At 37.2% G+C, this 27,874-nt stretch overlaps 1 protein-coding gene across 2 annotated transcripts in view; it reads left to right on the top strand.

Annotated features, from left to right (window-relative positions):
• The first annotated feature begins 1,576 nt into the window (after positions 1-1,576).
• Positions 1,577-27,874, top strand: part of PDE7B (phosphodiesterase 7B) — a 344,516-nt gene continuing 318,218 nt past the window's right edge. Inside the window, exon 1 of one of the 2 annotated variants that reach the window (XM_043888459.1) lies at positions 1,577-1,995. In XM_043888459.1, coding sequence (XP_043744394.1) covers positions 1,975-1,995 — 21 coding nt within the window. In that variant the 5' untranslated portion in view covers positions 1,577-1,974. Of the gene's footprint in view, positions 1,996-8,540; positions 8,616-27,874 lie in introns of those variants that run through there. The other variant, XM_043888462.1, reaches the window with a different exon arrangement.

Here is a 27,874-nt window from a genome sequence, read left to right on the forward strand (position 1 = left end):
GGCCAGTGAGATGCTTCCAGATCTTGTCCCAGACATATCTCCCTGAACCCATCTCTTCCTGTTGTTCGTTGTCTTCCAGCCACTCTATTTCCCTTTCTGTTTCTTGAATGTGCCTCGTATTCCCCTGCCTCAGGCCTGCCCATGGTTCCTCTGCCTGGCAGCAGAGACACGGGTGACCGCTTATTTACTTCATTCAGGCCTTTGCTCCCATTTGCTTTAAAAGCGTGCATCCCTAATCATCACTTCTTAAACAACACACACTTGTGCATATGCATACACACACAGATACACCTGTGCCCTTATTTTCCTTTATTTCAAAGCCCTTATTATCAACTGACATTATGTATTAACCTATTTTTATTGCCTGTCTTCCTTTTTCTCCAAAACCTAAACTACATGAAAGCAGATACCACCTGTTTTGTTCCCACTTCTGTATCTTCCGCATCAAAGATGAACCCCAACAACTACAGTCTCACTTAACTCTAGTGTGTAGAATCTCAGACAGCTATCAATACCTTCTTTCTCAAAGAATCTGTATTCATATTTGAAATAGGACTCATCTTTCTTAAAAGTTGCGCTTACCCCTAAAACATTGTCTGTTTCTAAGGCAATGGAGAAATCAGATTGGTCAGTCTGAGTCACGTGCCCCTTATAGTTCTTTTGGAGGGGAGGGTCTTAAGAGGAAGGCAGTGCAGTCTCTAGATAGAGGAAGGAAAGTCTTCAAAGGAGGGGGAAAAAAGAGGTTCTGTTAGCAGAATGGGGCGGGGTGCGGGGGGAGAAGGGAGAGGATATGGGGGAGGCAGAAACAACAGATGGCCACCACCGAGATTTTCCAGAGTGGGAAGAGAAATACAGGGATGAGCTGGGGGCCCTGGTAGAGGAATTCTCCCTAAATAACTGTACCTTCACACAGTTTGGGCGAGAACGTGCTGAAGCCCCCGGCATGCTTGTGTGGCATCCCCGTGCTCTGCTTCTTGAATGATCCCCGTGGGGAGTTGCAGGAGGGATCTCCCTGGCATGAGTAATCCTGACGCTTCACCGCAGAAGCTGGAGGGAAGAGAGAAAAGCAGGGACCAGCAGCATAAACATAATTTCTGTTCTTCCCTACACAGAATGTCGTTCACTGGCTCAGAGGTGCAAGTCTGCCTCCACGGCGATCAAGATTAGCAACTCTTTGAGGGAAGGGTAAAAACGAACGAGTTCAAAAACAAGCAACAGCTGGCCCGTGGGCAAAGGTACATACACAGGCACTGGGGGGAAATAGAAATCTTTGCTGCTCTCATCAAGCTCTGCGTTTTTTTGTCTTGTTTTGTTTTCGGATACACCTCGCCACAAGGTATTTTAAATTGTTAAAATTTATTCCTGAAAATAGAAAATGTGTCTTGGGTTCTCCTGAGAGTGGGGTGCCCAGGCTCAGCGCAGGCACACACACACACACACACACACACACACACACACACGCATTCTTCCCATAGCACAGCACTTTAAAATTAATAGCACATGCAGAGGAAAAACTAAACCCTTTGACGTCACTCTTGAAATGAGGAAACATAAACAGAAAAGGCTCCACTCCAGTAAGCTGCCAGAGTTGAAGCCGATTGGTCTCCGCTTTTCCTTGCCTGTGGCCACTGACAGCACCTCCCAGCCCAGCAGGCCGGCTGCCTGCTCCCCCAGCCAGTCGGGGGGTCTGGGCGCTTGCAGCAGCCTCAGCTCCATCCCAGCGCTTGCTGGGAGAAACCTGGTGTCCTCACCCACAGAGAGTCTCTTTCTACCTTCCTTCCTTCCCGATCTCTCTGTGTGCTTTTGGTTTTCTTTCTTTTCTTTTTTTTTTTTTTTTCTTATTTTTTCTTACTTAATTATATTTGTAATCCTGGATGAAGTTGCTGGATTCCGCAGCACAAGTCTTCATGAACAAGCGGCAGCACTCAGAGATTTCACGGCATTCAGAGGTCACAGAACTGCCACTATGGTTAAATGTCTTGTTTAATGGTTGAGGTAGGTACGACAGATTTCAGCGGCAACTCATTTTTCTTGAGAGAATCCCAGGAGAGAGATGGCAGGAGTTTTATTTTAAATGAACCTGTATGTATATATTTTTTGGTCTGTGATTGTTACTACAGCAACCAGCTTTTGAATTTCCTTCCTTTTTCTAGGCGAACTGACTGAACATTATCACTTACCCTGAATTAACTGTTTCATTCCAAGCAGCCTAATGAGACACTCTGGCCTTTTCACTGGTCTTTGAGCCCCTCCTGAGAGGGTTGTGTTTTTTTCCTTTGGGTTTTTTTTTTTTTTTCATGAATGCAATATTTCTTCTCCAATGTAAATCTTAGAGTTGAGTCAGATTTTCTTTTTGGTGGGACAGGACAGGAAAATACTGGTAAAGAGATTGGTGAGGGTTGTGGAACAGGGAAAAAGAAATTCCATTTTTCTCTTGAGTTTGTTATGTTGGTTGATAGAAGATGAAGAAATTAGTAGGAAGGGAGAAAGAAGCTAATAATGAGACCAAAGGTAAAAAAAAAAACCTATGGAAGATGTGTCCGAAATATGAACTCTTGAGGAAAATGCAATTTATCAATTTGTTGAATTTTTTAAAATGTTCTGGATTTGGAAGTCAACAGAGGAGATCCAGGCACTGAGTTACATGATCAAATGACTTAGATATCATTATTTATAAAGGAGAATAAAACTTCTTTATTAGCACTACAAATTTGCTAATTGTCTTCTACAATAGTTGAAAGCAGAGTGAGATATTTAATTATGGACTTGAGTGATTGAGCCTGGGAACTAATCAACCATCTATAGGTTCTGTTCTTCATGTGTTTGACTAGAATAACTATTAAAATGTTAGACTAAACCTCTTTGCCCCTGAAAGCAGGCATATGCATTTATATACATAAACCACTAAATGTTGCAGCAAGCAGGGCAATTAAACCCAGGGTAATGTTGTTTTCAATGGCACAATATTATTTTAGGTTGAGGAGAAACTCTGCTAAAAATCATTCCTATCTAGAGTCAATTATTGTAAGAGCAATTTGAGTAATATATGGTTAATATGGATTTCCATATTACCCTTCTCAAAGTTATGCAATAACAAGACAGGATTGTTTGAAACCATTACTCTGTTTCCAAAATTTCTTGATTTTTTTCAAAGGTTTCTATTCTCAACATTAAGAGAAATTTTTAAAACTGGGTCATGTTGACAGTAAGATTAAGCAAGGTGTAAAACACATCGTGCATTTCAAAGAATTAAGAAATTAACTAAGAGTGTAATGTACCAAGTTAAGAACTGCAAAAATATTAGCCCTGAAATGCAGAGGATGTGCTGTGAATGGACAATTGCTTTTCTGCAGTGCCTAGTGGGAAAACAAGGACTTTGTGTGTTGCAAATGCCTAACTGCCGCTCCTCCATTTCCTCTGCTTTATCTTTTATTACTGGCTGGTGAGACAAAGACGGGTGTCAGTAGTTACATTTTGATTGACATTTTCTCTAATATAATGAAGTCGCTTTGTGTATGAAGTAGAAGCCCAAAGTTAACAAGTTGCAACTCCAAAGTCTGTATCCTCTTTATAAGGTTTTTCACCTGACACTAAGCTGTCTGGTTTCAGAGTGTCCTCTGTTGAACATGAGACAAAATCAGTGGTGACTATATATATGTCAGCCGATTAACTGGGAGAAACTCTTTTGAATCAAGTTACTTAGGGCAAGGATGGAAAAATCCAAGATGTGTCAGAAGCAGATATCAACTTAGAAAAAATAATTGCCCCAGTACATTTTGTAATGCCTTACATGACGTTCTGCACAAAGTTCCCCTTTGTCAGTTCTCAATTAATACCTACTTAAAATGTTTGCTGAGAATTTACTACCCTTCATGTATTGTAATTTAAATAAATTTCAACTAGGGTATTTTCAACTGTCTTTGAAAAAAGTTTTTAATGTTAAAGCCCAACCTGACATATAATCTATTTAGGAGGGCATTTCGAACACTGACTGATGTTCTTTTCAGTCAAAGGAACGTGTTACCCCAAAACAGATGCAAAAGTAAGTTTCCTCAAAGTGAGTTGGTACCGCCTGGGAAATGCCTCTGCCTAGGAATTAATCTTCCAAAGTTGAATTTGTTAACCAGGCTCCAATCATAGGGGAAGCTGCATGTTGACTCACAGAACATGGTGTTGGAAGGAATGCATTAAGCGGTAAACTAATCCCAAGCAAGACCAAAAGGTCTTCATTATATTAAAGAGAAGTATCAAAAGTGAGAATCAGAATAGACTTCAGAACATCTAAATGTAAAACCTATTAGGTGTTCTAAGTGGTCTAACTCAGATTGACTGGTAGCGGGTAATTTATCGAAGGAGGTAGGTGATTTATTGAAGAATCCTCAATGTTCAAAAATTTTTACCCAAGACTCTACCATCCCGTGGATTCAGGTTATCTGTCCCAGAGAAGTTCACAGACAAGCAGGACTCTGTCTTCTAGGAGGTGCATCTAGCTGGGGAGAAAGAGATTTGGCATTTGGAAATGCAATGAGACCCTCTCTCTCAGTGCCTTCCCATGGTGGCATCTCCATTTCTCCTCAGAGCTTCCCCAGGGGCCTCCTCACTTTTCCTAAGAATGAGCCTTGGGGAGCATATCTATCGCTCATGTCAGAGCCATGGGGTATTTTACAGCTCTCAGGACCATTGACTTTGCAAGCATCCTAGGTGACTTTGTCAACATGCTGGCTTTGATTCCTGAGGTGATGCACACTTGGTGTATTGTGTGTGTGTCATGTCCGACTATTTGCAACTCCATGGACTGTAGCCCGCCAGGTTCTTCTGTCCATACCAGTTTCCAGACAAGAATACTGGAGTGGGTTGCCATTTGCTACTCCAGAGGATCTTCCCAACCCAGAGATCAAACCCACCTCTTTTGCGTCTCCTGCATTGGCAGGCAGATTCCTTACTATTGCGCCACCTGGTATATAAGCAATGAGTCATTTGGTATATTAGCAATCTTTAAAGTTATGATACAGAAGTTTGGGGGAGAAATGGGGGAAAGGGGATGTAGAATGGAATTCTCCAGGCCAGAATACTGGAGTGGGTAGCCTTTCCCTTCTCCAGGGGATTTTCCCAACCCAGGGATCGAACCCAGGTCTCCTGCATTGCAGGTGGATTCTTTACCAGCTGGGCCACAAGGGAAGCCCAAGAATACTGGAGTGGGTAGCCTATCCCTTCTCCAGCAGATCTTCCCGACCCAGGAATCAAACCAGGGTCTCCTGCAGGCAGATTCTTTACCAACTGAGCTATCAGGGAAGCCCATGTCACTCAAAGTGACAATATCTACTATATTCCAGGCATGTTAGAGATTTGAATAAAGAGTGCAATGAAATGTGTCAACATTCTAGTGTATAATCAAGGCAGTTATACTTTCCCAAGAATTGCTTAAGTATCTAGATGATTTAATTTGTACCCAGAAAGAGATTGCATGGAGCACATTAGAAAGAGCAGCAGATAGAGACGGGACCAGATGGGACCCTTATTCAGGTTCTAACTAGTTGGGAAGCACTTGCTTACTCTTGATCCCAGTTTCATCACCTGTAAATAAATTGGTTGTATTGAGTTATTTCTTACAGTCTTTTTTTGATCAAACTTTTTATAGCATTCTTATTTGGGAATTTAAAAAATTCTATTTGTATATAAAAGTGTGAGTGTCAGACTTTTATTTAAAAAATTACTATATGCTTTCCACATGTCAAGATGTGGACAATATATTTGTGGTGATATCCATAAAAAACATAATGTTTAAGGGAGTCAGAGTTTTCCCATTGGTTGATTAAGCTATTGTACAGGTTTGAGATGGTGAATTAAATCAGTGCATTGGTAGTTTCTCCATCATCACTTGAACTTGGAACCATAAGAGTTCCAAAAAGCAGGAGTCCTTCAAGAACTTTGACAGCAACCCCAGATGACAGTGACCAGTTGGTACAAGCAAGAATGTTTCCTAAATTGTGATGGGCTTGACCACTGATGCAGTATCATATGGCAGGAATGTCCTTTGTGTCAAGAAACCAATTATCCCAAAGTAGCTCAGAAGAACTGTGTGAGTTAAGGCAAATTTCTTCAACTTTGGAGGCTTCAATTTCCTCTGCTTTAAAATGAAGATCTTGGAATACTTCTAGGATGACTTTTTCCTTTCCAGATTCTGTGCTTCACCATGATAGGTTAATAGGGACTTGTCAGCATTAAACTCTTTTTATTCTTCCATCTTTCCCATCCTTTATTTCTTCTACTTCCCTTAAAAGTTTGCCTGTATTCAATTGTCCAGCTTTATATAATTTCGCCTCCAAAATACCCTCATTGTCAAGGGAAAACAGCAACAAGTCCTTGGGTTTTGGGCAATTTCTCTACAGGCGGACTGTGGCTCCCCAGGGAAGACCGTGTGTCCTCATCCCATTTCTCTCCTCTGAGGCTGACATGCTGCTCCTTGGCTGTAGCACCCTTCAGACAGCAAAGGGACGTGTTCTGAGTTCATTGTATCTGGAGACTTTAACGTGACAAGTGTCTTCTTCCTAAGTGCCAATCATTGTCTTAGGCTTCCTGTATTATTTCACTTTAATATCTCCTCTGCTCCAATTCTGGTTTCTTTAGAGAATAACTGAACATGTGTTAATAACTAAGTTGGAGGAATCCTCAGAAGAAGAATGTTTTTGGTGAACTGATTGTCCATTGAGTATCTGCTCTGAGACCTTACCCCTGTGGTACAGGGGGATAGGGGAGCTGCCTCCTCCTACTGGTGGATTTTAGTACAATTCAGTTATCCTAATTCAGGCACTGGTAGGATCCTCCTTGGGTCAGAGCATTCTTGCTGGCATCTCCTTGGGTGTTGATTTACAGTTAACATCTCGAGTGTGAAGAATAGGGAGCAAGGTTTGTAGCTTCAGATAAACCTAAAAATAGCATGACACGGAATACACATAAGTCTATTAAGCAATATATATTTCTTAATATCCTAGTGTGTAAATAAATACCCCAGTATTTTCAAAATTAAAATCCTTTCTTGGATGCTTTGTACATTTATTTACATACAGTAAAGAAGCATGAAGATAACAGCCTTAGTCAATATATTAGTAGAGAAAGCTTATTTTATTCATACCCCTCAATCCATTCCTGTCCCTCCACACTTCCTTTCTTCCTTCCTTCCTGTCTCCTTTTCTTTTCTCTCTTGCGTTTGTAAGAAGATGGAAAAATTAAGATTGGTAATGAGACTTTGATGGCGTTTCCTCTTATAAAATTTGAAGTTTGTTTGTTTTAGTTTTTCCTTTCTAGTGGCTGGTGAATTTGCATAAAATTTTTCATTGAAATTCCTGCTCAGATTCTTTTCTTATTATTAGCTTTTGTGTTTTAGATTCATAATTAGCATATAAATAAATGTAACAGACATCCTTTCTGCATGATGAAAATCATCATTACCTACTTACTGCTTCAAATACACAAAAAAAGATTTTGTTCAAAACAGAAGTTTTTACATGATTTAAATATACTAAAGGTTCTTTGAGAGTTTTAAGAATATTCTGCTTTTCCTTTGGGGTGGCAGGTGGAGTCCAGGGTTAGCTTGGTGTGAGGAGGTATTTCCATGGGTTCAGATGTAGACGTAGGAGGTTAGTATATACTTGCGTTTGTGTGCTAAGTCACTTCAGTCATGTCCAACTCTTTGCGACCCCATGGACTGTAGCCCACCAGGCTCCTCCATCCGTGGAATTTTCCAGGCAGGAGTACTGGAGTGGGTTGCCATTCCTTCTTCAGGGGATCTTCCCTAAGCTGGTCAAAATTTGATATCTAAAATAAAGATACTTAACGTTCAATGTTTTACATATTCTTTGACTCTAGTAAATCTTAGTCTAAGAACATATCAAATTATGTTTATTTTTGCCTTCTTTGTAATATAAAAACTCAGAAGCTACCTAAACTGATAATAGGTGAGTTGTTGAGTACATTATTTTAAATCCATAGACTAGAATATCATATCGCTGTTTAAAAGAGTAAGCGAGATCTACATGAACAATCTGGAATGATTTTCAAAATGTGACAAGTGGGGAAAAAGCTACATTAGCATTTGTATGGCTATATATACATATTCACACACACTGATTGAAAAGGTCTACAAATTCAAATAAAAATAACAATGGAAGCCTCTGGGATGTAAATACTGTAGAATTGTTCACCTTTTCTCACCACAAGTTTATTATGTATGCGATGGAAAGATTATGGGTATCTGTTTATTTTCACATGATATTTAAGTTAAAGGTGAGACAAAATTGGAAAATAAAAGGAGAAACAGTTCTGTTTTTTAATTGCTTCATTAGATTCTTCCTTCAATCCTGGGTTTCCCTCCCTTGCCTTTGACACAGCTGAGACCAGCTTGTCCCTGAAACGAGGAGAGAGATAGCCCAGGTTTCCTGCTTGAGTAACTGTGGACCAATCATTTCTCGGGGCACCAGTGTCCTCATGTACAAAACGAGAGTCTTAGTCGAGCTCAGAGTTCCTTCCAGCTTTCATATGTGTTTCAGAATTTTCATAAGAAAACTTGCTGGCCTGTTGCCTGACAACTATTTGAGACTTTTCTCCATAAACTAAAGGTACATATTTTACTCAATATATTTTATTGGTTTGAGCACTTTAAACTTTCTGTTTTATAATTAGTTTGGTGTAATTTTTCAAATTAAATATGCACAATTTACTCAAATAGTGTTTAAGGAAACCACCCATCATAGACTTTTTAAATTAAAATATGCTATAATAGCATTTATTCATAAAACAATAGAAAACACTGTGTGTATTAAGATGGGTATTTTGCGCAGTAATACAAGCAACAGATGCTTCAGTTTCAATATGATTTATACATTTCTTGGTTTTTCAGGAGGAAAAAAAAAACTTTCATTTCCCTTTCCCATTATGCCACTTACCAGCTGTGTCCAGCAGATGAAAGAACTCAGTCATTTACAAAAGTGTAGATGAATTCTCGAAAAAAGAGATGCTGCAGTAATACAGCGGTCTAAAGAATGCCTTGATTTAGAAAAGATCATTAAATTGAAGGAAAAAGTTGTTTTCCCTGTGATAAAAATACAGTATATTTCCATGTCCGTCAGACTAGTGTTCTTGTTTTTCAGTAAAATAAAAACTATTTCAATTTGGTTTTTAGTTTGATGTGGAAAATGTATTGGTCATTTTAATTATTTAGTCATTTTTATTTTCTGTTTTTCTAGATCTCTTTTTTTTTTATTGTGCCTGGAGTAAAGAACAACCTTTAAGTTAAAACAAAAGGGATAGACACAAAACAGAAATTTGTATGATAGGAGACTTGAATGGCATTCTAGATTTTTCTCTATATATTTCTATTAATTTTTTTAAGAAAAAAAATTGTTAATCATTTAAAAATAATCCAATGACTGATAATAAAGTAGCTGAGAATTACTATCTTCTTTTTCATTAATTTGTTGCTGCTAAGTGTCTTTGTGAGTGCAGGAGAGAGATAGAGGGCAAACCCTTCTTAAACTTGAAAACAAATGTACATAAAAACTTTTCAAATGGTATTCATGTCAGAAACAGTGAATTGGATAACATAGCCTATTTAAAATATGTCTCCTTTAATGTAAATCTTTAAAAAAATAGGTCAAATATATTTATTGAATTAAATGGTAATAATATATATATATATTTTTAATTTAGTTTTCATATATTATGTGAAGAGAGAAGGGAAAACAGGAAGAAAACAATAAGGATCAAACTTTTTTCAAGAAAAACTGACCTTATAACCTAAATTGCTGCATTCAAGTTCCAAATGCTGGCCTTAAGTTATTTAGCACTTTTGACTTTTAAGCCTCTTAAATGTGAGTTTAAAATGAGGTACATTTATGTTGTAAAATTTCTAACATTTACTCTACTCACACGGTTGGATTGGTTTTCATATTAGTCGGCTGGTTCAGAGCACAAATGTCAAATCAGTTCTTTCTCAGAATCTTCCTATTAGGAAAGGATTCATTATGCCCATTTTAATGACAAGGTAATTGAGGTTCACAGAAGTTAAAACTAATAGAGTTGAAATTTAATCCCTGCTTTTTAATTGACAGGGTTTTTTTTTTTGAGTTTTCAGTGTTTCACAAGCATTATGTTAAAATCCATCTTTGGTCATTCCAAGCATAGAAAAAGAGTTTTAAAATTATTTTACAAAATATAAAAATATCTGTGTCAAAATGTTAAATCAGTCTACTTGAAATAGGAGTTTCCAGTGTATCGAGGAAACATTATTTCATTTTAAATTCATTCACAGTGACTAAATCTGACACTTTCAACTTCAGAAGTTTTGTTCTGGAAGGCAGTGTCCTACAATGGTAAACAGTGCGGAATCTGGCACAGTTCACTGGGGCTTACTGATTAGCTCTGTGATCCTGAGCCAGTTAGTCTCTCTGAGCAGCACTCTACTTATTTATAAGATGAAGGTGTTTATAATATCTGCCTCATATGGTTGTTGAGAAGATCAAATGCACTTTATTTGTAAAGTGCTTAAAGTCATGCATGACAGGTAGTAAGCATCATGTGTGTATCAACTGGTATTGTTTGCTTACACTTATAAAAATTATTTCATGGAGAGTTATAACTATTTTGGCCATAGTACTATGGGGTGCTTTAAACACTTAAGAGAAATAGTTTTAATTTTATTTTTAAACTATAGCACATGTGCAGAGGAATACTCAAAAGATATAAATGTACAGAATGGTTCACTAGTTACAAGTGAAACACTGTGTAACCACTACACTACCCAAGCCAAGAAAGAGAACATTATTACATAACTGTCACTTCAAAAATCCTGTCAAGCTTCCTCCACTCTTTTCACCCATCATTATACAGTGAGATTTAGCAGATTGTTGCATACAGCCGTATTTTATTTAATTATTGCATTGTATCTAATTATCTGATACTATGCAACAATTTATTCATCCATTTTGCTATGGAAAAATGTTTCAATTGTACCTAGTTTTTAATATTAGGAATAGTACTGGTCTGAGCATTCTTATGCCTGTCTTTTGATGCACCAGTACATGTATTTCTGCTGACCATATGCGTAGGAATTAGTTGCTGGGCCACAGAGAATGTTTATGTTTTACTTCGGTAGAAAATTCAAAACTGCTCAAAATGGTTAAAATATTTACACTCCCACCAACAGTGTATGGTTTATAAAGTTCCTCACTAACCTTATAAATTAGCATTTAGGGGAGGTATGTAGTGATTAATATATGGTGGTTTTAATTTGCATTTCCTGGCTACAGATGAGTTTGAACACTTTTGCACATATATATTAGCCATGTAAATATCTTCTTTGTGAATTGTCTAAATAAGTCACTTATATATTAATTTATAGGAATTTTTAAAATGTATTTTGATACCTTTGATTGCTACTATTGTACAAATATTTTTCTCCCATTGGTAAAATCTGTTTCTCTTCTTGGTTCTCTACATTTCCATATAAATTTTAAAGTTAACTTAAGATTCTTCCCTAAAAAAAAGAAAAAAAAAACACTTTTGGGATATTGATGGATTTGGGAAGATTTGACATCTTTCCTTGAGTCTTTCAATTCATGAAGGTAGTATATTCTTCCCTTTATTTAGGTCTTTGGTAATTTCTCTCAATAATAGCTTGCTTTGTGGTCATGTTGCATATTCCTTGCTAGATATATTACTAAGCAGTTAGTATTTTGATGCTACTCTAAATAGTATCTCTTCAATTTTAATTTTTAATTTTTGTTACTAATATATACTTGTTATTTAGTCACTATGAAAAACCAGTTAAATGTTGGTGTATCGATTTGTTGTTAGCAGCCTTGCTGAACTCACTTGGAAATTCTAATAATTTATCTGTCAATTCTTTTGATTTTCTATGTAGTCAGTCATACTATCCAAGAATATTGGTAGGCATGTATATATTCTTCTTAAATATTGACAATTTTTTCTTATTGTAATGGCTAGGATTTTCAGTAAATTGTTGAAGAGATAACAGTGGGTAGTGTATTGTTTTCAATATTAGAAGGAAAATTTCCAACATTCTACCATTAAGTATGATGTTGTCTATAATATTGGAAGTTTCCTTCTATTTCTAGTTTGTAAGTTACCGTGAATAAATATTTGATTTATCAAATATTTTTTCTGATATCTACCATATGATTTTCTCTATTATTCTGTTGAGGTGGTGATTAATTTTACAATGTCAAATCCAACTTGAAATCCTGGAGTAATTCCAATTTCGTCATGATGTGTTCTGATATTTTTTAATCCATTTTTACCTTGTTTCTGGATTGCTAATAACTTTTAGGATTTTGCAGCTATGTTCATTAAGAAAAATAAGGCTAAAGTTATCCTTTCTGGTAACAACAAGGTTCCATTGACCTCATAAAAATAGTTACAAAATATTACCTTTTTAAAATTTGAGGGAGAGAGATTTATATAAATTTATATAGATTCATGCCATTTCTTCCCTAAATATTTTTTAGACATTGTAATCAAGTCCATCTAGTCCTGGAATATTTTGTGGCCAAGATTTTAGTTACAATTTTAACTTTACTAATTTTTATGGGTTATTCAGTCTCTACTTTTATTTTCAGTTTTGGTAAGTCATGTATTTCTAGGTCAGTTATTTTATCAAAATTTAGTAATTAGCATAAGTTGTTCATAATTCTTTGCCTTTTAGGCTAACTTTTTATTCTTGCTCTTAGTTTATTATGCCATTTCAGTTTTTCTTGTTTTTCTCCACTGGTTCTGCCAAGATCAATTTTATTAGATATTTCAAGTAAAAACTTTTGACTTTTAAAATTCTCTTTATTTATGTGTATTTATTGTCTGTTTATTCATTTTAGTCCTTTATTATTTCCTTTTTTCTTCTTTTTTAGATTTATTTTCTTAAGTCTTTTTCTATTTTCTCAGGGTGTTTTTTTTTTTATCTTGGCTCATAGCATTTCAATTTTTCTTCTTTTTCAATATATACATTTAAACCAATAAATTTTTCTCTAATTTGCATCCCCAAATTTAGTATTTCCATGATCAGATAGCTCAAAACAGTTTCAATTATAACTTCTTTTTGGACACTTAGATTATTTAGATGTGCATTTATTAATTTTCAAACACATTGGGATTTTGTAGTTATCTTTTTGTGACTGTTTCCAAGTATAATCTGCTGTGGTCATAGATCATAATTGATAATACCTGATTTAGGTCATTGGGATTTGGTGTAGCTTATATATATGATCCGACATGTAGTCAACTTTCATGCATGTTTCACACATATGTGAAGTGAATTTGGACTCTGGCTGTTAGGTACTGCACTCTCTGCAAGTCAGTTGGTGGTGGTTGTCACTAAGTCGTGTCGGACTATTGCCAACCCATGGACTTCCAAGCTCTTCTGTGCATGAGATTTCCCAGGCAAGAAGACTGGAGTGGGTTGCCATTTCCTTCTCCAGGGGATCTTCCCAACCCAAGGATCACACCAGAGTCTTCTGCATTGCACGTGGATTTTTACCACCAAGCCACCAGGGAAACATATACAGGTCAATTCAGTTCAGTCACTCATTTGTGTCCAACTCTTTGCGATGCCATGGACTGCAGCACACCAGGCTTCCCTGTCCATCACCAACTCCTGGAGCTTACTCAAACTCATGTCATTGAGTCGGTGATGCCATCCAACCATCTCATCCTCTGTCATCCCATTCTCCTTCCTTCAATCTTCCCCAGCATCAGGGGCTTTTGCAGTGAGTCAGTTCTTTGCATCAGGTAGCCAAAGTATTGGAGCTTCAGCTTCAGCATCAGTCTTTTCAATGAATATTCAGGACCGATTTCCTTTAGGACTGACTGGTTTGATCTCCTTGCAGTCCAAGGGACTCTCAAGAGTCTTCTCCAGCACCACAGTTCAAAAGCATCAATTCTTCGGCACTCAGCCTTCTTTATGACCCAACTCTCACATCTATACATGACTACTGGAAAAACCATAGCTTTGACTAGACAGACCTTTGTTAGCAAAGTAATGTCTCTGCTTTTTAATATGCTGTCTAGGTTGGTCATAGCTTTTCTTTCAAGGATCAAGCGTCTTTTAGTTTCATGGCTGCAGTTACCATCTGCAGTGATTTCAGAGCCCAAGAAAATAAAGTCTATCACTGTTTCCATTTTTTCCCCATCTATTTGCCATGAAGTGATAGGACCAGATGCCATGATCTTAGTTTTTTGAATGTTGAGCTTTAAGCCAGCTTTTTCACTCCTCTTTCACTTTCATCAAGAGGCTCTTTGGTTCTTCTTTACTCTCTGCCATAAGGGTGGTGTCATCTGCATATCTGAGGTTATTGATATTTCTTCCTGCAAACTTGATTCCAGCTTGTGCTTCATCCAGCCTGGCATTTTGCATGATGTACTCCACATATAAGTTAAATAAGCAAGCTGACAATATACAAGTCAATTAGGAAATTGTTAATCACATGAAAGTGAAAGTTGCTCAGTCATGTCCAACTCTTTGCAACCCCATGGGCTATACAGTTCATGGAATTCTCCAGGCCAGAATACTGGAGTGGGTTCCTTTCTCCAGAGGATCTTCCTGACCCAGGAATTGAACTGTATTCTCCTGCATTGTAGGCAGTTTATTTACCAGCTGAGCTACCAAGGAAGCCCCTAATTCAGATCTAATAATTGGTTCTCAGGAAGCAAAGAAAATCAATATGTATTGTAGTGGTCTATGGCCCTCCAGAGAGACTCAGGGCATCAACAGATGTATAGTGTACATGGTTTTAAACTCTTTTGGAAGGAAGTGATTAGAATAAACAAGTCTAAAAAGTCTCCTTAAGGAAATAGGATGGTAATGGAAAAAAAGGATGACAGATGCTTAGTTAGATACAAATTTAGAACTATTATATCATCATGGTGAATTGAAACCTGTCTCGTAATGAGACCCATTTTTTTTTCCCTCTATTAACGATTTTGCCTTCAAGTCAACTTAAAAATCTATACAACTAGCTTTCTGTTAGCTAGTGTCTATGTGACTTCTCTCTCATTCTCTAAGTTTTAAATTTTCTTTATGTTTATGGTTTAAATATCTCTCTTTACAAGCATCAGATAAGTAAATATTGTTTTATCATACAGTCTGGTATTTTTCTTTTCAGTGGAGTATTTAGTCATTTTATATTTAATGTCATAATAATATATTTGAATTTAAATATGCTGACTTACTATGCTATTTGCCCTTCCTATTCTATATTTCTTTTTATCTCTTTGTTTGATATCTTTTGGACTGAGTATATTTGTAATTTCATTGCCGTTTTCCTATTAGCTTGTTATTTTTACAACTTTTACATTGTTTTACTGGTTATCATGGAAGTTACAAGAGGTGTCTTCAACCTAATCAAAGTACAATGCAAATTAGTACTTCTTTCAGTTTGTGGGAAACTTGAAAACCTTAGAATGAATGCCTTCACTACTTATGTGCTTCTTCTGAATTATATGTTATTTTTAGGTATTTAATTTTATATAATTTAAATTCCACAATAATTATTGTTATTATGGTTTCATATAGTCTTATATGCTCTTCATTTCTTCCTGCATCTCTGAGATTACATATAGGATTTCCTTTAGTATAGTAATAATTTGGCCCAGTTTTGTTTTTTGTCTGAAATGTCTTGACTCTTTTTCTAATAGGTACTTTTCCTGGGAAGCAAATTCTAAACTGGTAATTCTCTTCCCCCACTTTACGATGTTATTGTCTTATAACTACTGTTTCTGTTGATGCCAGAAATAGTCTACTTGAAAATTTATTTTTAATTGAAGGATAATTGCTTTACAAAGTTGTGTTGGCTTCTGCTGCATAACAGTGTGAATCTCCTTCCTCTTGAGTCTCCGCCCACCTCCTCATCCCATCCATCTAGGATGTCCCAGAGCCCCGAGCTCCCTGTGTTACTCAGCAGCTTCCCACTAGCTACCTGTTTTACTCATGTAGTATATATATGTCATTGCCACTAGTCTTTTAAAAGCAAACTGTCCTTTTTTTTTTTAACTGTCTGTAATTCTTTCTTTATATCTTCGATTTCCAGTAGTTTTAACTGTGATTGCTTAGGTGAGGTTTTCTTTGTATTTATTACTATATTTTTATTATAATATATGTTTTCATTATACAATGATGATGATGATGATATTATTAGCTTCTAGATCTCTGACAAAATTCTCAGTTTTGTCTATCACGTCCTTGTATATATTATATGTATTAGTTTGAAGTCTCTGTAACTGTTTTATTTATATTGTGTCTGTATCTATTGTCCTTTAGTGCTCCTGATGGGTTCACATTTCTTGCCTTTCATATGCTTGGTTATTTTTGATGAGACACTGGACATTACATATAAAAGCTATGGAGATAACTTGAGGCCTACTGTGGTACTCTCTTTCATCAGATAGTATTTACATTTGCTTCTGCCAGGTTACTGGTGGTACTAATAGTCCTGATTGTCTTAACCTGATTTTGTGTTGAATGAATATATATGATGTGCTTAAAACAGTGGCTGGCACGTACTAAGTACTATGCAGTTATCTCTTTTTTCCTTTCATTGCTTTCTTAAAAAGATATAGAAAGATGCATTAAAAGACCCCAGTATGCACCAGAAGTAAATTCTTAATTTGTTAAAATTTAATTGTCTTTTATATCTGAAATAAATTTAGAAATGAAAAGTTGTAATCAGAATCATAAGCTAAATAGATAAAGATAAGTATGTGTTTACCTCCCATATTTTACTATAAGCACTACTATAACCATTACATAAATGTTTACAACAAAGAATTGCATTTGCATCAGTGCAATTACCTTATTTTATAACTATTATTTGCCAGTAGTACTTTGACAAATACCATTTTGGAGGTTGCTAATGTCCTAAAGAGAACTTGGGTTAAATAACTGTTTGCTAATAGACAATTTTTCATCTGCACTGCATATTTCCAATCAAGCATATATACCAAAATGTATCATTTAAGTTTTGATTTATGGCTTTCATGCATGGAAGCTAATGTTATCTTACATAGTCCTTGTTCAGTCGCTAAGTGAAGGCACTGTCTCTAAGAGTTATCTTATTTAGTAGTTGATATGAATTAGCTACCATGAGCTATTAGCAACTTTCATCATCCAGATTGTTTCACAACTCCTAGTTCCATGCAAGCAAATCTAATATCTCTGAATGAGACATTGTGTGTTAGTTCATATGTGTTGTAAACACTTAAAATACTTTATTTTCAGTACAATAGCTATGTCCTGTGGAATGAGCAAAATATTACTCAAATCAGTTCAGTTCAGTTGCTCAGCTGTGTCCAACTCTTTGTGACTCCATGGACCGCAGCACACCAGGCTCCTCTCTCCATCACCAACTCCTGGAGCTTACTCAAACTCATGTCCACTGAGTTGGTGATGCCATCCAACCATCTCATCCTCTGTCATCCCATTCTCCTTCCTTCAATCTTCCCCAGCATCAGGGGCTTTTGCAGCGAGTCAGTTCTTTGCATCAGGTAGCCAAAGTATTGGAGCTTCAGCTTAAGGATCAGTCTTTCCAATGACTATTCAGGACTGATTTCCTTTAGGATGGACTAGTTTGATCTCCTTGCAGCCCAAGGGGACTCTCAAAAGTCTTCTCCAGCACCACAGTTCAAAAGCATCAGTTCTTTCACACTCAGCTTTCTTTATGGTCCAACTCTCACATCTATACATGGCTACTGGAGAAACCATAGCCTTGACTAGATGGATCTTTGTTAGCAAAGTAATGTCTCTGCTTTTTAAAATGCTGTCTAGGTTGGTCATAGATTTTCTTCCAAGGATCAAGCATCTTTTAATTTCATGGTTGCAGTGATTTTAGAGCCCAAGAAAATAAAGTCTGCCACTGTTTCCACTGTTTCCCCATCTATTAGCCATGAAGTGATGGGACCAGATGCCATGATCTTAGTTTTCTGAATGCTGAGTTTTAAGCCAACTTTTTCAGTCTCCTCTTTCACTTTTGTCAAGAGGCTCTTTAGTTCTTCTTCGCTTTCTGCCATAAGGGTGGTGTCATCTGCATTTCTGATGTTATTGATATTTCTCCCTGCAGTCTTAATTCCAGCTTGTGCTTCATCCAGCCTGGCATTTCTCATGATGTACTCTGCATATAAGTTAAATAAGCAGGGTGACAATATACAGCCTTGACGTACTCCTTTCCCAATTTGGAACCAGTCTGTTGTTCCATGTCCTGTTTTAACTGTTGCTCCTTGATTTGCACACAGATTTCTCAGGAGTCAGGTAAGGTGGTCTGGTATTCCCATCTCTTTAAGAATTTTCCACAGTTTGTTGTGATTCACACAAAGACTAGCATAATCAATAAAGTAAAAGTAGATGTTTTACTGGAATTCTCTTGCTTTTTCTATGATGCACTGGATATTGGCAATTTGATCTCGTGTTCCTCTGCCTTTTCTAAATCCAGCTTGAGCATCTGGAAGTTCTCAGTTCGCATGCTGTTGAAGCCTAGCTTGGAGAATTTTGCGCATTACTTTACTAGAGTGTGAGATGAGTGCAGTTGTTCTAATTATTATTCAGATAGTTGCAAACAAAATACTATTCCCAGGATTAAATTTAGCTAAGCTAGAGTCCATGTCTGGTCTCGTTATGTAAAACCAGGTTTTTGGTGTTTAGTATTTATCTGTTGCTTCTGGCAGTTTGCTGGCTTTTCTTGGTCATTTGTGTTTCTAGTACTACGTTATGCAGATTTTCCAGTGCTGGGTTATCTTTGGAGACAGGTGAGCTTGAAGTTACAGCTAACAAATGCAAAGTATGCCAAGTCCTTAACCTAGAGTCCAATCATAAATTATTTACAAGCAATTTTAAAATAGCTTGAAAAAATATATTTTAGAGAAAAAACAGTAAACAGTTAAGAAAAATATGCTTGAAGTATCCTGCTTTGTTGGTTTGCCTTTTAAATAAGTGTATACTTCTCATTTTCATAATGTCATCTTTTTCAAAATAGAAATTTTAAAAATTGAAATTTAAAAAGAATCGATGTTTAATGATTTTCAAGTATATCACTGAATATGTGCTAAAGCATATTAAACTAAAACATATTAATAAGTGGTATGTTTTCTAAAATGTGCTGTTTTGAATTGATACCATCATCATTACAGGTAATAGAAAACAAAGAAAATTGACTTAATATTTAGGCCAAAAGACTAAGCTTTATGTGTTACTCCATGGATTTTTAAACTGAGAAGACATTTTTAGCTTTAGCACGTTATAGAGTAATAACAAGGACTTATTACAAACTGTTGTGTAACTGGCAGTTTTGCACAATTTTTAATTGCAAATTCTTGTTAAAAGGTACATGAGTAAGTTGTTCTATTTCTAGCACAAATATTTAGTTTTTTCTTTAAAGAAATCAAAAAGGAATTCATAAATAAATTTTAAACTAATTTAATGCATCGAATTTAAATTTTTAAAAAATTTATAAACCTGTTAATTTTGCATTTAGGTTATTCATGCAATCTTGAGTAAGCAAGATGACTTCAATTATTTTCTAACTGTGAAACAGGCTGAAAATTTTGTCACCATTTTCAAACCAGAGTCTTATATCATAGCTTTAAAAAAAAATTAGAATTCCAGGCTAGGAGAGGTTTTTTTGTATGGCTGAGTTTAGTACAACATTCTCTGCATCCTGGCTCTTGTCCTCAGCCAGTGTTCTGCTTGATGCCAAGATGGTCATACATATCTTTTGCCTCTGCTCAAGCTAGTGTTTAAATATGTTAACTATCAAGGGTTTCCCTAGTGGCTCAGATGGTAAAGAATCTGCTTGCAATGCAGGAAAACTGAGTTTGATCCCTGGGTTGGGAAGATCCCTTGGAGAAGGAAATGGCTACACACTCTAGTATTTTTACCTGGAGAATTCCATGGACAGAGAAGCCTCTTGGGCTACAGTCCATGGGGTCACAAAGATTCAGACACGAGTGAGTGATTATCATTACTACTATTATGTTGATTATCATCGCTATTAATGCCTATATTTTATCAAGAAGCAGGCCTGATGAATCAGTAGGTGGAGACAATTTAAAAGGAATATTGGTTAGGGGGCTTCCATGAACACCCAAAACTATGATATGGTGGATCTTTGACTTCTGCACCATGCATAAGGAGTATGAGATCTGTGCCCAGTATTCAGTCTAAATTAATTCTTACATGAACTTAACTGAGATTTAATTTTAGATCAAATATTTTAAATTTTCTCTTGTTTAGTTTGGCCTAGATGCCTTAAGTATGCTGGCTCAATTATTATTGTTTTACTTTTAATAATGAATAATTATTATTTATTTTAAAAATAGAATAGTATTTTATTATTATTAAGAGAGCATCAGATAAAAAATCAGATATACAAGTTCATGTACATATGTGTGTGTCCATGTGACTAGAGATAGATATAGATATATAAATATAGGTACAGATATAGCTAAAGTATTTGTGTGTGTATATACAAGTACACATATGCAAGTATATAGCCAGATGCTGACTGGCGCATAATATTATTACTTTAATTAAGATAATCTATGTTTACAAGTAATTGTGTTAGATATTAGAACTGGGATTGGTCTAGACTTATTTTGATTGATGTGAAATATAGGATGTGCACACATAACAAACTATTAATTGGTCCAAAACTTTAGTATCTTATATTCAGGAGCACTATGGTCTTGAGAAAAATTCTAATTTCTGCTTAAATCTCTAAATATCCCCAGAAGATCTCTAATACATGGGTCTAATTGTCCCCTTTTGACTGCACACTGTGATTCCCATTGATTAAATAACTAACCTATGGTCACTGTTTCTAAATGACAGAACCAGGATTCATTGATTCAACCATCAAGTATTTGGGAGCCTAATGTAGTATAGGGACTGGGAATATTAAAGTTGAAAAGAGGAAGTCTGCATCTCCATGGAGCTTGCATTCTAGTGAGAGAAGCCTGAGAGTTAATACGTAAGCAAGGACATGAGACAGATCATTTCAGACATTGCTAAATGCTGTGAAGAAATAAAGCAGGCTATTGAGACATCTCGTTGCTGGCAGTAGAGATGCAGGTGTGTAACTGGGAGGTCAGTGGAGTCTTATCTGTAACTGAGATAATGAAGTGGATGCAGCCATTTCAAAGATGGATGCAGCCATTGCAAAGACCTGGAAGAAGAGTGATCCAGGTGAAGGAAAGAGCAGGAGCAAAACTCCAAGAAGAAAATAAAATTTCACTGTTTGAAAGACAAGAAAGGTCAGGGCTGCTGGAGCAAGATGAGATTCTAGGATGAAAAGAGAAATGTGGGTCGAGCTAGGCAAGCCCCAGACCATGTGCACCTCCACAGGCATGGTCTGAATGGTCCCCTTCTCACAGTGAGTGGGACGCCCACCAAAATGAAGGAGACAGGAAAGAGATCCAACTGATTAGTGCTTTAAAATGATGACTCTGGCTCCTGTCCAGAGATTGGACTGTTCAGCCTGGGGAATAGAAGCCATCATGGGCGGCTGTCAGTTACTGCAGGTGATGAGAGGGAAAGGTAACTTGCCTTGAGGCAGAGAGAGTGGAGTATGGTTAGTGTTCAGATGTGAGTATCTGACAGTGTAGTGGATAGGAATGGATAATAGACTGGGTCTAACGGAGAGGTATCAGTGCACAGTGCTTATGATCCCGAATGCTGGAGCCAGGCTCCCTAGGTTTACAGTCTGGCTCAGTCTCCTACCAGCTTTGTAACCGTGTACAAGTAACCTTGGATAAATAACCTGTTCTCCAATTTGTAAAACTGGAGGAAGAAGCTAACTGTGCCTTCCTTACAGGATTGCTGTGCAGACTTACTGTGTGTTTGTACGTGTCTCTATGTGTGTGCGCACTTAGAACTGGGCTCAGTAGTCAGTACTATGTGCATTGTGTACATATCCATTAAATAAAAGACAACCGATAAAGTCTAGATTCTTGGCTTGCATCACTGCAGGTACTACTGATGGGATGTGGAAGACTGAGGGAGGAGGAGGATGGAGAAAGGAGGTGCAGGAGGAAGGTACGAGTGCTGTTTGGGTTTGAGATGAAGTTTGAGATGCAGGGCTGAGGGACCGCTCCGAACTGAACTTAGATCTGTCAGTACAGATGCTATTTAAAGCCTCAGCACCAGATGAGATCACCTAGGAGGACAGTGTAAATAGGAAGAGGGTGGAGGACCAAGCCTTCCACCAGCACCCAGATGTCGGGAAGGGAGAGGATCTGGGAAATGATTCAAATGCATAGACTTCTGGGTTTCACATGGTGATGCCTCTATTGTTGGTGCCCTGCCAGAGCGCGTGCTCCAGAAGACTGTAGACATGAAAGCCTCTTTATACATTCCTAGTAGGAGGGGACTAAGGCTTCCACCTTGAACCCCCCAACATACAAATTTTCCATACTTACTTGAGTGGAGCACAAAGAAACTGTGGTATAAATACACTGCTCCATGTTTACTCTTAGATGTTTTTAGCACAATCATAGTTAAATATGGCCCCTAAGGAGAGCTCAGTTGCTTTAATTTGTGCCATTATTATATATTTTCCTTCATATGAAAGGATGTTGTTGTTGTTCAGTTGCTAAGTTGTGTCCAATTCTTTGAGACCCCATGGTCTGCAGCACTCCAGGCTTACCTGTGCTTTACTGTTTCCTGGAGTCTTCTCAAACTCATGTCCACTGAGTCTGGGATGCCATCCAACCATCTCATCCTCTGTTGCCCTCTTCTCTTCCTTCCCACAATCTTTCCCAGCATCAGGGTCTTTTCCAGTGAGTCGACTCTTTGCATCAGGTGGTCAAAGTATTGGAGCTTGAGTTTCAGCATCAGTCCTTCCAATGAATAGTCAGGGTTGATTTCTTTTAGGATTGACTGATTTGATCTCCTTGCAGTCCAAGGGACTCTCAAGAGTCTTCTCCAACACCACAATTTGAAAGCATCAATTCTTTGATGCTCAGCCTTCTTTATGAAAGGATGGCACCTCCAATTTACAAAGGCACAGTTTACGAATTTTTTTCTTTTTGATACAGAAGTCTCAGTTCAGTTCAGTCACTCAGTCGTGTCCGATGCTTTGCGACCCCAAGAATTGCAGCAGGCCAGGCCTCCCTGTCCATCACCAACTCCTGGAGTTTACTCAAACTCATGTCCATTGAGTCGGTGATGCCATCCAACCATCTCATCCTCTGTCATCGTCCCCTTCTCCTCCTGCTCCCAGTCCCTCCCAGCATCAGGGTCTTTTCCAATGAGTCAACTCTTCGCATGAGGTGGACAAAGTATTGGAGTTTCAGCTTCAGCATCAGTCTTTCCAATCAACACCCAGGATTGATCTCCTTTAGGATGGACTGGTTGGATCTCCTTGCAGTCCAAGGGACTCTCAAGAGTCTTCTCCAACACAACAGTTCAAAAGCATCAATTTTTCGGTGCTCAGCTTTCTTTATAGTCCAACTCTCACATCCATACATGACCACTGGAAAAACCATAGCCTTGACTAGGTGGACCTTTGTTGACAAAGTAATGTCTCTGCTTTTTAATATGCTGTCTAGGTCGGTCATAACTTTTCTTCCAAGGAGTAAGCGTCTTTTAATTTCATGGCTACAATCACCATCTGCAGTGATTTTGGAGCCCAAGAAAATAAAGTCTGACACTGTTTCCACTGTTTCCCCATCTATTTGCCATGAGGTGATGGGACCAGATGCCATGATCTTAGTTTTCTGAATGTTGAGCTTTAAGCCAACTTTTTCACTCTCCTCTTTCACTTTCATCAAGAGGCTTTTTAGTTCCTCTTCACTTTCTGCCATAAGGGTGGTGTCGTCTGCATATCTGAGGTTATTGATATTTCTCCCGGCAATCTTGATTCCAGCTTATGCTTCTTCCAGCCCAGCATTTCTCATGATGTACTCTGCATATAAGTTAAATAAGCAGGGTGACAATATACAGCCTTGATGTGCTCCTTTTCCTATTTGGAACCAGTCTGTTGTTCCATGTCCAGTTCTAACTTTTGCTTCCTGACCTGCATACAGATTTCTCTAGAGGCAGGTCAGGTGGTCTGGTATTCCCATCTCTTTCAGAATGTTCCACCGTTTGCTGGGATCCACATAGTCAAAGGCTTTGGCATAGACAATAAAGCAGAAATAGATGTTTTTCTGGAACTCTCTTGCTTTTTCGATGATCCAGAGGATGTTGGCAATTTGATCTCTCATTCCTCTGCCTTTTCTAAAACCAGCTTGAACATCTGGAAGTTCACGGTTGACGTATTGCTAAAGCCTGGCTTGGAGAATTTTGAGCATTACTTTGCTAGCATGTGAAATGAGTGCAATTGTGAGGTAGCTTGAGCATTCTTTGGCATTGCCTTTCTTTGGGATTGGGTTGAAAACTGACCTTTTCCAGTCCAGTGGCCACTGCTGAGTTTTCCAAATTTGCTGGCATATTGGGTACAGCACTTTCACAGCATCATCTTTCAGGATTTGAAATAGCTCAACTGAAATTCCATCACCTCCACTAGCTTTGTTCGTAGTGATGCTTTCTAAGGCCCACTTGACTTCACATTCCAGGATGTCTGGCTCTAGGTGAGTGATCACACCATTTTGATTATCTGGGTCGTGAAGATCTTTTTTGTACAGTTCTTCTGTGTATTCTTGCCACCTCTTCTTAATATCTTCTTCTAGAACTGGCAAAATCATTCCCTAGGCACTATATTATATATTTATGACAGTTTGATTTCCAGTCAACCCATCAAAGTCCATGTAAGTCACAAGGGTGTGAAATCACTGTGCCAAGAACACGCAGACACTGAACAACAGAATGAACAGAGTTTATGGAGATACTTGTTTCAGTTTCTTAAGATACCAGGCACACATTTTTATTCTCCTTCAAGTAAGGATAGAGGGTTGCCTATTGGTAGAGATGGCAGTGGGCAGAGAAAAGCACATTCATGACCATGGTCACTTACATAAAAAATATATCAGTGATTGTAGAAAACATAGGTGTATGAATTAAGAAGAATGCTGAGGAAAGATAGGAAAATCAAAGTCTAGCTTAGCTTTGACATTCACCGATGCCGTGATCCCAAGGATCCCAAGGATCCCAAGGAAGTAACTAACTGTTGACTCAGTATCCATTCGTTTTGTATTGAACTCATAGTGTTATTGGAAGAATAAACTGATATATACATGTGTATATATATATAAAATGTGTATGCATGAGTGGCAATGTGGAGTAGAAAAATCCAAATAACTCTTAAGTATTTTGCATTATTGTTTTTGTCTTATAGTCTCATACCATCTCTTTGTTTATTTTTTCCAAGCTTATTTATTTTTAATTGAAGGAAAATGGCTTCATAATATTGTGTTGGCCTCTGCCATACATCAACATGAGTCAGCTATAGGCTCTTTGTTTATTTTAATTCATGATCTTTAGGGAAATATGAATGGCTGGATTTTAATATTGTGGAATAATAATATGAGAAATGAATTTGAAAGAAAACAACTAATTCCAACAATTCATAATAAGTTCTATTCATAATAACATTGTGATTAGGTCATCTCATTAGCTCTTCCAATTTTTCATAACAGATGCCTCAGTGAGCTGTCAAAAAATGACCTAATTCCAGCTTTCTTAAGGGCTTGAGTGCTTGCAGAGAAGAGCAGTTGCCTTAGAAAGTTTTTTCTTATGTAAATATAATCAGTAGCATCCTTATAATTTACCTCTGGAAAGCAGTCTAGAATTTCATTACAAATAAATATTTAGCATTTCACTGCTGCTCCATATGCTAAGCCAGGAAGAATTCCTGTTTAAGATTTCATAATTTTATCAGTGACTTTCCAACGACACTGCTTGAACTTTTCTTGTACAGTAACATCCACACCATAACTCTGCTGTTGTCTTTTTAAGGATACTTTCGATTTCATGTAAGATACTGGCAGACAAAAAGCACACAGATAAAAATATTTGTGGCATACAATTTTTGTATAGCTTAATGATGAAGGCAGTCATCAAAGACAGGTGTTCATAGAATATTTTAAAATGGTTAGAAGTCAGAGGTTTCCTTTTTTTTTTTTTTCCTGTCTGATTTGTGCCCTTTGCTTCAAGGCACCAGGAGGAAATCCAACTTTGTAGATTCTCCTACATAAAGAGGTCTCACAGGACAAATCCATTCCATGTTTGAAGTGGGGTCTCTTAGATAAAGACTTTCAAGAACTGTGTAAATGCATTAATTGAAGTCTACCCCACTAGTTTCACCTGGAATCTCACTTCTCCATCCACTTACTTGGCTTTTTGGTCAGTTCATACATAACACATTGCACCCTGTTTAATTGCACAGTCAATAATAAGGGTGCATGTGAACTTTGGGGAACATAACCTGAGTTAATACTACTGTTTACATATCACTATGAAGTGAATGTGCTACATTTCTCATTTCTTCACACCAAGATCTTTCACTTAAATTGTTTTTGAAAACCTCACAATCAGATTACAATTATCTTGGACTAAGGATTTTTCTCAGATAATTTTATTCTATGAATTAAAAAAGGGTTATGTGTAACAGCACCATTTCTGTGTTTGGGTGTATTGTCTAATGTATTAGTATTTTGACCATCTGATTTAAATTAATTTTCTGTAATTCTTCTTGTATTAATGAATACATTTTGCAAGCCCTGAAAAATTTACTCTGGTTCATGTACACAATTGCTCGCTACAAAAAAGCTATCAGATTATTGTACTTACCCTGAAAATAGAAGGACAGATCAGAGAGCAAAACAGATCCAGCTATCTAGCAGTAAATGGCAACCATTATTTCATCTCCTTCACCCTTCTCTACCACAAGCTTGTAAACTTCCTCCTCAGAACACATATCTGAATTTCTGAACCATCAACAAAAACAAAATGACATGAGGAGATGCAAATATTAAGAATGGGAGTAAAGATTTTCCCCTGTACTTTCAAGTGACCCTTAGTTTCTAGAATTTTTGGGAGTCAACATTTGAGACCTAAGATAATCTCAGAATTTTTTTTGCTGAAATAATACAGTGTCCTGTGAATATTTTGATTATGGAGAGGTTTTTTTTTTTTTTCCCACAAATTGTTTTTGAAGGATTCTTCAATGTTCCTTTACTGAGATCTTTAATAAAGTATGATATAGTTCTGAGAATTTCACTAATTCTGGAGAATAGGTCCTTTAAAACAGTAGTGGAGTTTATTGGATATATGAACTAGGCACATATGCTTTATTTTGGTGGACATTATTTTGTTGTGATCATAGAAGCAATATAAACATGAAACTGGAAAAATATGAAAAGGTAAATACTGGTAATCATTTTAACTCTTCATAGACCTAGATATTTTTCTTTACTAAAAAAGCTTCCTCTTTTTAATTGCAAAGATTTCAAATGTACAGAAAGGTATAGGAGATGACGTGACAGACATCTGTATACCCACCACCTAACTCAGCTATAAGATCTTTATTTAACAAATATTTATTGAAAACTGCTAAGCTAGACATTGTTCTAGGCACTTGTAGATTCAGCAGGGAGTGGACTAGATAGTGGGGGAACACAGACAGTAAATAAAATGCACGTGTAAAAGATGATAGCTGGTCATAACTGCCGTACAAAACAGGAGAGCAGGGGGGATGGTTGGGGGATGTTGGGAACCTGATATGAAAATTTAAATAGGGTGCTTGAAAGATCCCACTGAATTAGTGACTTTACTAAAGACAGACGAGTTGGGAGAGTGAACCATGCAGATATCTGGGGAAGCAATGTTCTAGGCAGAGGGCACAGCAAGGTCAGTGCCCAGAGGTGGGGGCGTACCTGAGGAGTAGCG

This window comes from Cervus elaphus, chromosome 26, assembly GCF_910594005.1.
Source record: "Cervus elaphus chromosome 26, mCerEla1.1, whole genome shotgun sequence".
NCBI classification, from domain to species: Eukaryota; Metazoa; Chordata; class Mammalia; order Artiodactyla; family Cervidae; genus Cervus; species Cervus elaphus.